Source organism: Salminus brasiliensis, chromosome 16 (assembly GCF_030463535.1).
Source record: "Salminus brasiliensis chromosome 16, fSalBra1.hap2, whole genome shotgun sequence".
NCBI classification, from domain to species: Eukaryota; Metazoa; Chordata; class Actinopteri; order Characiformes; family Bryconidae; genus Salminus; species Salminus brasiliensis.
Genome location: NC_132893.1, coordinates 17,769,096 through 17,780,807, shown reverse-complemented (window position 1 = coordinate 17,780,807; position 11,712 = coordinate 17,769,096). Strand labels below are relative to the sequence as shown.

Sequence of the window (11,712 nt, the reverse complement as noted above, 5' to 3'; positions counted from 1 at the left end):
TTACACAGTATTACACAATAACTATTCAATAATTACAGGGGCTATTCCTCAGTAATAAAAGTGTATAATAAAATGTTTGGCCTGCTAATAATTGGCCATTGTTAAACTGAAACAAAAAAATTAAATATACCATTAGAGCTTATTTGTAACGTAAATACGCACTGCTCTCTGTCTCAATATTCCACAAATCCAAATGACAGCCTGAGATTGTGTCAGTAATTAAAATAGTCAGCAATCTTTCACAGATTTTTAAATGCTCAAAAATATGTTCATATATTTTGAGTACAGTCATGACAGTTGAGTACAACCATGATATTAAGGATATTTATTGGTTAATGATTAAGTATTAATTGTCATTAATATAGAAATGATTTTGGAGATATTTAACTCCCTCTTACCCTACTACTCCAAGCCACACCCTAATCACGATAGATGCCTAAAGGTCTCCAGTGTACTCTTTTTTGTAAAAAACAAAAACAAAAACAAAATATTGTCACTCTAGTATTACTGAACCCTGTAGGGAAAAGTGAAAGAACCAGATTTAACATTATCAACAACAGCAATTGCAATAGAGAAGCATGCCAGAATGTGAATTTTAAGAGGTGCTATACTGTCTAAATATTTTATAATATACTTACAAATTCATGTTTTAAATGTAAATGATTCTAACCCTTAAGACTGGCACAAAATCTTATTGTAATCTTATTTAAAACTTCATTAAAACTGTGTGTAAATACAGTACAGCCTTCCAACCTATTGCTAATCAGAGGCAGCTATGATCTTATAATGATGGATCCCATTGTCCTTGTAAATTGAACAGTGAAGGCTCTGTATTATTCAGAATCTTTGCTATAAGTGAGTATTAAAAAGACATTTGTTCTTAAGAACAGTTGGTAAAGCTTAGAGACTGTACTGAATAAGAGTCTTGTTTGTTTTATAAATAGGCAGCTGAATAGAGGAGGCTCTGTAATAAGAATCCTATGGGCCTGGATGTAACAAGATTTTCCTTTCATGTAGTTTCCATTTACGTTCCAGCTTTTCGACTGTCGGTAAAATCCCTGCACCGTGGGACAAGTGCACAAATACACAAGTACAACAATATAACCAGAGACACACTTGTCCTCTCTGTAATTGCTTTTCTTTATGGTGTCCGTTACATGGCCTGGACAGAGGGCTACTCTCCTTATGTCTACTCATGCTCGCCCAGGTTAAAGTTTTACAGACTTAATTGATGTGTCCACAAGGGTCTCTCTCCCTCTGCCTTTCTCACGAACACACCGAGCGATAGAAGCAGTGAGAAAGAGGAAGAGACATACAGAGAAACAGCACAGACGAAAGAGAGAGAGAGGAGAGCCACAGACAGAATACAACTCTAGACTGTTTGTAACAGAAAGAATAAGGGAGAGGAATATAAAGAGACACTGGAGGAGGGCGAGAGGACAGATGTCTGCGTAACGGAGTGTGTGGCAGTCTCACGGCCATGATGCTTGCAAAGACACCTGCTGCTTTTCTGCTGATCTTTCTGAGGACCTGCTTATCTATAACACATCCACCAAAAGGTAAGTTGTTTACTCAAAAGGGTTCCAGGACTTTTGGTGCTTGGACACCTTCAAAGTCAAAGTTCCTCAACAGCAATAGTAGCTGGGTTTCTACTTCAGCTTGAACATTCACAAAAGTGGAACATTTGGAACATGTCATATCTTGTAAAAAATGTAAGGTCCCATCATTCTTTCAATATGAGCTTTCCACAGCTAGAATTTTTGGGACACGGTGAGTGATACGGAGTCATGGCTCAGTGGAGCAAGTGTTGTAGGAAACTCCATTAGTCTCAGATTAATGCCCTAGGTGTGAGGACACAATCACACCCTGTTACTCATTTATCCTTGTCTGCTCCGGAGGGAAATTGAATAGGTGATCAGACTTGGGCAGTTAAGCTGAGCTTGTTGAACAAAAAGGGGGAAACTAGGTTCTGCCTGCTGTCACTACACACCTTGTCATTTTATAATTTAGCATAGAGGCCTTGAACACGGACCCCTTTTCTTCCTAGTTTTCTTTTGCCAGTGAAATGCTGGCCATGACCATTTCAACTTATATTTGTGCTTCTATTACTTGCCGTAAACAGGATAGAAAGAATAAATAAATAGCTGATATCCTTATCATTATTGAGCAGAAATGTACTGACACATGCTTTTTGTTTTGTCATTTATATCCTGAAAAATAAATCATTACTGTCCAAAACAAACAAAAAAAAAAAGCATGCATCTGACATTAGGTAGTTAAAAAAAAGAGTTATTAATAATATTTCACAAATACAGTTTTAAATTATATTTTTTGACCAATATTATATTTGTCAATTTACCATATAGTTTATTTTATTTGTATACAAAATATTTTAGAAAAATCCGAAAATTCACAACCTTAAACCATTACTACTTTAAAAACCTTTACAGCACAAATAGATCAGTACACTACATCCCATCTAAACCTCACTGCTTGAATACTAACATGCTTGATACCTGCTTTGAATGCCAATATGGTGTTCTACTGTATTTGCAAATCCACTTATACTTACAGATGCTACAAAATGTCTCAGGTGAAGAAGTTCATTTTTGTTTTCTAATATTATGCATCACTAACGTATTCTCAGGATAGGAGGATCAGATGATTATTACAAAAAATAACATTTTGTCTTAACAGTCCATGTTAGAAAAAGTCCTAATTTATCTCACAGTGGTTAAAAGGAAAGGCATCTGTTCTTGCTTTATGGGAGATTACATCAAAACAGATGGGTTTGAATTATATGAGAAAGTCTCTCAAGCTTTTTGGAGAAACACAGGGTGCTGGATGAGGGTGAGGGAGTGCAGTAATGGCAAACAATAAGTATGACATACTTAAGCTGTGTTCACAAACAAGAATCAGGGCGCCCGGTCTGACGTCATGAACTGACCCACACAGGGACATGATGATATAACTGATGCCATGACAAATCTCACCTTCCCAAATTGTTTTCTTTCGCCACCCCAGGCCAACCCTGGCAAGATGCCCATGTGCACTCATATGTGCTTGTGACAACCATTCATTCAAACATGATCTTAACCCGTTTGTTGCACCCCCTAGCACTAACTAGCCTCTCAACACTAGGAGGGTAAGGACTTAACATCTCTCCTCCAATACATATAAATCCAGCCACCGCCTGTTTTTTTTTTAACTGCCACCGCCATTGCCCGACATGTTCAGAGGAAATTGCCGGATTGCCAGCTCCACCACACCAGCTAATGTCTGTTGACAGCAACATCGCTTAAGAGTGATGATTGGAGAGATGAGTGCTCTCTTAGATTTCGGGCACTGATGGCAAAGTGGCATGGCTTGGGATATTTCCTATGTCCCTCACTAGTGTGTCTTCATTTTGCACCAATGCAATTATTCTGAAAAGCTGGCATGAGGACATAAAACAGTTCAGATATTTGCATTTAGACTGTTACATTCACAGTGTCATAGCAGCAAAGGGATAGCAAGACATTCAATTACAACTAGAAGATAAATTAGCTATATATATACAATAAATATAATTAAATATTACAATATTTAGAGTATGGCAAATGGCGCACATTTGGTGGATTTATCTTGTGCATGAAATTACACACGATAAATTTGAGGGGTTCCATGGCTGTTTCTGATGTTTACCGTGAGCATCATGTGCCAAAAACAAATAGGAAACATGGATCTGGCATTTATAACTCAAGTCACCCCTGAAATATGTATGCTGGTTTATCGAGCAGGGTAATGTAAAGGGCTGCTGGCTTTTTTAGATTATGTAAGAAACTAAAAAAAACTTCAAGTAGAGAAGGTTTCATTATGGCAGTGAGGATATATACGATTCAGCTAACACAGCGTTAAGCAGTCAGGTTATCACACAGCAGTGCTTAGCTCGTTTTTCTTACCTTCAAATGTAGGAAGGCTGGAGGGCAGTGCTTAGGAAATTTCCATTAGTGTAGGCGTTTTATACAGCAAAAAGAAAGAAAAAGTCATGATGAACCTCACCTACAGCTGCATCTCAATAACACTGCTCTTATAGTGTAAAAACATACACTATAAGAGCAGTGAACCCTTTTTAAGATGTAGTGTAATCCTTCTTGTAAGTAAACTGTTAAAATTATAGTACCTGTAATCTAATTACTCACTTTTTTGCTGTAAGAGATGTTTTTTTTTTATTTGTTAGTGCTACATGTACTCTGTTACTACCCCCCACCCTGACCATGGTGTAGCATCGTAGCTATATTTGTTTTGTAATTATTCTCACATCTTACTGAATGCCGTTGCTGCAGCTGAAGAGATTATAGTTAGATGTGCTATCTTTAGCCTAGCGTGGATACCTATTGCTTCCCCGGCTTTAGAGTTCTTAACCATCAAGTTTGTAGTTAGCTAGCAGTTAGTCCCCTAACAACGGCCGCCTCCAATATTGGACATTTCCGTGTATTGCGCATTTCTGCTGTGGATGTGCTAGATTACAACTTGTTTTCAGATGTGATTTTTTTTACAAGAATAATGTTTTAAATGCATCTCTAAGGCGGGGGCTCACATTTTTTTTATTTCATCCAAGCAACTGGCAAAAAGAGAGAGAGCTGAAATGCGCAATACGCGGAAGCAGCTGATATTGGGGAAGACCTTTGTTAGGGGACTAACTGTTAGCAACCCTTTTTATTTTACAGCAATGCAGCTTTGGGGTCTAAAGCCTTTTTCTAGTGGGCTGGGTATATGCAAATGTTGGGGGCATAAATAAAATTAGGCAAGAGGTAAAAGTTTTAGGTTTGCCCTGCCCTGTTTTAGTTATGCTGGATCATATTTGAGGTTCACAGTTTGTCACTTTCATGTATTAAACTCTTATTATCAACTATTCCAAAGGAAGTACCTTTTCCATTGTAGGACATCTTCAAGTGTCTGTTCAAACATGACTTTACTGTACTTGTATCTTTACTTGTCTATGGAAATACAAAGATAGGATCCCTGTCAACCAATGCTTAACATTAAGATATATAAAAATAAAAAAATGCATCATACATATGTAACTGAAATAATTTTTAGTAATATTCAGATCAGACTAAGAATGGACACAATGGAAAACATAAACTGGGCACAGACAACAGACAATAAAATGTATTCTATACACTAAATATGTATAATGAGATGATATCATCATTATTATTATTATTATTATTAATTAATTCATTCATTCACTATTATTACATTTTGAAATATTGGCATGTAAAGCCTTGAATATCATGCCAGCCTGATAACTGTATTAGTAGGCATACTTCGTTCACCCATTTTGACAGACGTGTAGCTGTATGTATGCTATATCATGCTATATCATATTTGCCCCCCCCCCCAATTAATCTTCTCAGACACAATGTGTAGCTCTGCATGACACAGTTCAGAACTGTCATCTTACCTATGCTTTCCCGTCCCTTTAGACGCTCAGGTGACTTGCCTGTTCCACGAGGACTGCATCCTGCCCTGCAGCTTCAGGCCCACGGGTGCGGTAGTCATCCACTGGTACAAACAACAGATCCCAGTGCACAGTTACTACTACAACAAAGACCAGTTCGGCCTCCAGAACAAACACTTCAGTGGACGGACATGCCTGTTCAACTCCCAGATCGCTCAGGGCAATGCATCTCTAGTCCTACGCAAGGTGAAGGTACAGGACAGAGGGCGCTACAAATGCTACACCAGCACCAGGAAAGGCAACCAGGAGACTTTTGTGAACCTTGGTGTAAAAGGTTAGTTTGCTGACATGTAAGCGTTGACCAGAAAATGGTTTTGGTTCTTAAAAATGAAAAAAAAAAAAATTGCTGTATACAATGACGTAAAGGTCTTGGCCTTTAGTTTATAGTAGTTTGGTCACAATACCCTACCCTAAACAAACTACAATTTATGATGAAATACTTAAATAATAGCTTAAATTAATTTTTTCCTTGTTGTTTTCTACAATTAATGCCACTTGAGGCTGTGTGTTGAATTTACCACAGGTAAGGGGGTCATGCATAAGAGCGATTCCTTACCTGCGACAAAATCTTCATGTGGCGTACATCTTTATTGTCAAACGTGTAAATGTAAATGTAAATGACTCAACCAATCAGATTTTAGAATAGAGTACTTGGGCTGTGTCTGAAATTGAATCTAGCTGACTTGATGCCTTGCCACTCACATGGTCTCACAAGTCATTGCTTTAGACAGCAATGTAGGGATGAGGGCCTCTATGACCAAATCACAAAGGCAAGGTATCAACACCTCACGCTAGAAATTAGTGTTTTGCTCTGTTAGCGTTAGCCATTAGCATTTTTCTACATTTCTATAAAGAAGAAGGCTGGATTACTAACCTTCGATTTAGACATGACTGAGTGCCTTCCTGCCTCCGAATACTGTTGTGTTTCCTGGCAAAAATTACCTACTGTTATTCATCTGCATATTTTACTGCTTTATAGCCTAACAGCACCTAACATATAAAGCCAACTCAGTACAACATTCCTTATTACAGCACTGATCCAGCTGGTAAAGATTGAGCTGACAGAAGACAAGGCCACCTGTTTGGCCCAGAACATCTACCCAGCACCTCACCTGTTCTGGTCCACAGAGCCACCCACTGACTCAGGCAGCCTCCACAACTACACCCGCAACACACCCGACTCCAAAGGCCTGTTCACCATTGAGAGCACCGTCAGCGTCCTGGGTAACATCTCTCAACACGCCTACTTCTGCTCAGTGGTTTCTGCTGATGGGAGCCAAGTGTGGACAGCATCAGTGAAACGGCAAGGTATTATAGACGGAAATGCAGCAAAATCCATGCAAAGTCCAGATTTAGCATCATGTTAGTAGCATGATGTTGACACATTTCCTCATTCCCAAATGAGGATAACCAGCCCGGTTTCCTGTTTGTGTGAGATGTGGTGCAACCACACTACTCCCTCATTTGCATGTGGCATTATTAATCCACACAAAAGCCCCTAAAAAAATACCACCTAGACTAACCTGATGGTAATTTCCTGATAAGAAGCCGATGTGAGTTGAGTGGGTTTACTGTTGTGAAGCACGATGAGCTTTATTTTTTACCTAGTGTGTAGAAATGAGCTCAAATTAGGTGTAAAAACACTACATTTTTATTTGCCTTATTTTTGCTATTTTATGGCTGCTGATTTGTGGGATGCTGGAGAGAATTATACAAATCTGATCCAGCTAAAGTTCAGTCTCATTTGAAAGCTTAGAGCCTGAGTGATTACAGATTACTTGAGCACTTGGGGATTTTACCAAGCACTACTTTGCCTTCTTTTATTAGAGCTCATGACTCTGATTCTCAGATTTTTGTTCCATTTTCACACCCAAACAGGTGCCAAACTAGTCAGTCACTAATATGCATTAGCTCATTAATGTGGATTTTGCTTGATTGATTTCTACCAGTAACACTTTCAGAAGTACTGCAGTCGTAAAGAGAGACATGCTGACATACTGATCACTGCAACAGTGACAACAGTGATATGCTAATTGATGAGGTTCATTATTTGCTTGCCACATTAGCCTCACAGCTCCAGTGCAAAACCAAAGAAGCAGACTTTGGACCAAACAAGTCTTGGGATAAAGGAGGAATCCGATCAAATGTTCACCTAACTTCTCTTCTTAAATAACTGCAAGTCTAAATGGATCATGAATGTGTTCTTTTTTCTTAGATGAGTTATTTGGGGAGGAGGGATCCACACTGCTCATCCCCTGCATGGTGCCGCAGCCTCGCCACAACTTCACCCTCACCTGGACCTTCATCAGAACCAATGATCCCGTCATCATCTTCACCTATGACAGTCGGACCAGGAGGATCTCTAACTCGTGGGAGAATAAGGCTGAGCTGGACATAGAACAGGCGCACATGGGTAACGGGTCCCTCACCCTTCTCAGCCCTGACAGCTTGGGCCACACCGGAGTCTACACCTGCACCTTCTCCAGCTTCCAGATAAAGCACCAGGTCCAAACCCATGTCAATGTAACAGTTCGTGTGACAGGTAAACTTTATAGTACAGCTATTCATGCATATTAGATGGCTTTCATTTAAAAGGGAGCATATGGACTCTAGTTCAAAATGACCTTTAAAGGCTTGCATATAAGATAATGTTTTATAGCAAAAATCTGACTTAGATCATCGTGAGATACTCTGACCCAAAACCTGAAAAATTGAAGAGGTTCGAATTCTTCATATTTATTGTGAAAACATGCCTTTACTCATTGGATGAATTGGTTTTGCAGTTGAAATGGGTTTACACATTCGAGTCTTAGGTTTACAAAAGTAATAGAATACATGAATAGTATTTAAACAACAGGCAAAAGACGAATTGGTCAGTTTCACCCAAAACAAATGGACACACAAATCCGTCACAAATTACAGATGAGAGGCCAAGTAGATGAATCCACCAATTAGACACAATAAGAGGCAGAGATGAGTATCTTGACCCATCTTCATAGCCTCGTAACTCTGTATGTGAGCCACGTATGACCTGGCAATGAAATGAAATCGAACATGTGAACTAAAATGTTTGATTCGCAGTTCTGTGCTGCATTATCACAAAGATAATGCAGCACAGTTAATGTGCAATTAAGAGTCTTTTGCTGTAAATAATATTGTTATTGCTTTTTTGATTCTTATTTATATTGTGTATATAGTGTAAATTATTTATCTAAATTTTTGTAACTGAGTGTCTTGCTATCCCTTTCTCCTGTTACACTGGGAAGTTCCCCACTGCGGGACTAATAAAGGACTATCTTATCTTATCTTATCTTATCTTATATTAATAGGAATATCGAGAAACATCATAAAGGCCAAATAAACAGTGTTCAAATATGATTTTCATTTTTCAGATGCAGACGAAAACATTTGTCGAAGGTCATGGTGGGGAACTGCTGCCTCCGTGTTTATATTTGTGCTGACGATATCGGTGGCTCTGTCACGATGCTTGAGATTCAGAGGTAGTTTAATCAAAGCTGTCACTCTGTGTTTTTTATTATAGTGAAGTCTAATGTATGCATGTTTCATACCAAAACCCTGTATAGCTGAGCTAATTTTGGTTCTTTTTTATGAGGTAAACAATGTAAACATTTTGCAATTCGTATAACCTCATATAATAATGCCTCTTTCAGGTGATCAGCAAATGCACGCTAATTCCGGAGTCAGAAAACAGGACGACAGGAGGATCCACAGGAGTGGTAGCTAGAATAAAGCATTATTTCTTCAAATCCAAATCACAGTGTGATTGATATGGATCTCTTCTCTCATAGTGCGTGTCCAGGAGTCAAGATTGCTGTTGTAACACTGAATGCAGCCTTTATTTAGATTTTTACACTGGCCATTAACTTCATAGACTTCTTATCCACGTCAGTTGTCTCTACAGACATCCCTGCATTCATTAGATGTGAGCAAATGTCAGTTTCAGATTTGGCTTGAATGCTAACAGCACCCCCTTGCACACAGATTTGGCTTACGGCCTGTTAAATGTGTGTAAACTAGTGTGTGAGTAAATTGCAGTACAAGTCAAGTTCATGAGACATTTTGAATCTCCTAGTTAGAAAAACCTTTCTTCCCCACAGATACTCCAATGCTCGACCGACAAGCCCCAGATGAGCAGAGACATAACGGTCTGGGCCCAATGGACTCAGCAACCAACATGGCAACAGACACTGCTGCACCAAACTTTCACAAACCAGCGTCGGAAGCCCCCCGAGGTCCATCACCTTCATCACCTACAGATAGCATTGTGTTAAATGTGTGTGTAGATGTCTCAACCCATGGAATGCCAGTGATCCAAAATGCCTCGCCGACAGGTGCAACCTCAAGGCCACACACACCTGGAGCAACCGTGACAACTGAGGACCCAGGAGGAGACAGATTTGAACCTGGTTTAGCTACAGGTGAGGGAACTGACCAAGATGGAGAGTTCCGAGTCTCTGAGAGAGTGTATGTTAATGAGATCAGCTTATCCACAGAACCGTCACCACAGATTAATGGGTTTAGGTGATCATCCAGGGCTTTTCATAAGAATGTTTATGGGGCTTATGCTTCTGAGTACCAATTATAAAATGAATCATTTCATTTATGAATGATCATGTCTGTCATGGTCAGCGACATATAAATGTAATTAACACTCAAGTTTTCAACATTGAGTTTGAAGTTCAAAGTATATTTATAAACAGTTAGTTGTACACACTGACTTTCCTCCAAAAATATATGAAGACAAAGAAGACTCTAATACTAAAACTATAAATCATTAATACTGTGTTAAACTATGAGGGGTTTAGTCTGATTTAAGTGCAGTTATGCAAATACCTTGTATTCTTTACATTTACAGCATCATTTAAAATCTCTGTTTACCCTTTACAGTGTGGTAGATTGTCTTAATCTGACAGCAATGGTCAACTGTTGCTTAGAAAAACACACAACTTCCATTAAAAGCTAAGATTGTTTTTCCTTCTCCCAAGGTTTTATTACAGCAGCAATGTTATCAGACGTTATCCATCTACATAATGTAAAAAGTTATTATTTTATCCAGATGTTGAAATAAATGATCACTAAACTCTTTTTTTAGTTTTTTTTTTTTGTATTAAAGTGGGAATACTGTTGTGGGTCTTCTTCCTGTGCTGTCTCTCCTGCCTCTAACTAAGTAATACTGATTTAAAAATATATGATTTTTACCAATGAAGCTTACCAATACAGCAGGTAGATAAAAAATGTTTAGGTCCTTTTTTGTTTAGATTTTATTAAATTATGCATAAAATGCATAATATGCATTTCTGAGAAATGAAACTCAAGGCCCATACATATAGTATGTTGCATATCTAAATAAATAAATAAATAAATAAATAAATAAACCCACATTTATAGTTGCACAGTGCTGTTAGCTTGGAAGGCTTATTTGTTAAAATAATTTAAAAAAAACATTAGAAAATAAGTGCAATAAATAAATAAACAATACAGTGTGATTTTGTGTGTAAGTTTGTTAACCTAACCAGTTTCAGAGCTATTACTGGGGCCCAATATTTATCACTATTTGGCACTATCCAATACCCAGTTTAATCAATTATCTATTAAATGAAATCAATTGTTTGATATGTTTGTTTTTAGTAAACTCATTTAAAAGCCCAATAATGTTGTGGTTTGCTCAATAATCTGTATTTATTGTAGTAAATTTATTTCTATTTATATGTTAATGAGCATCTGCCTGCCTGCGAAATAAGCAGGCTCATAGGTGCTTTTCTTGTAGGTCTCACGTTGCTCAGTGCTGTATCCCAGTTTTCTAATAGTAAATGTGCTTTACCAGCAGGTGGTGCTATGCTTCTCTTACTGTGGAGAACTCGAGGGTTGTTAAATCCTACTTCTCCTAGATAGAGTTGTATAAACAAGTTAAGTGTTTAGTAGATTATTAAGATTATTACTGAAAACACACTGGGCATCAGCCTATAAAACAAAAGCAATACATCCAGATGATTTGTACAGTTCTCTAACTGAAGATAGACCCACCAGTTCCAGTGTCTAAGATTAACCTGCCAGCGTCCTGACTGAATTTGAGAGACTTTGAGCATCGATAACAATAAAACCAAGTTAATAACAGTGATTTACACTCTGGTTTACAGTAGGCAGAGGAGTTACTGTACAAATGAATCCAAATAACATTAGCATTG

General features: G+C 38.2%; 1 protein-coding gene across 1 annotated transcript; it reads left to right on the top strand.

Moving 5' to 3' along the window:
• The first annotated feature begins 1,787 nt into the window (after positions 1-1,787).
• LOC140537257 (V-set domain-containing T-cell activation inhibitor 1-like) lies at positions 1,788-9,251 on the top strand. The gene is made up of 6 exons (XM_072659580.1): positions 1,788-1,809; positions 5,472-5,780; positions 6,539-6,814; positions 7,722-8,060; positions 8,905-9,006; positions 9,178-9,251. Exons 1-6 carry the CDS (start codon positions 1,788-1,790, stop codon positions 9,249-9,251), a joined length of 1,122 nt encoding a protein of 373 aa, XP_072515681.1.
• Positions 9,252-11,712: the final 2,461 nt, after the last annotated feature.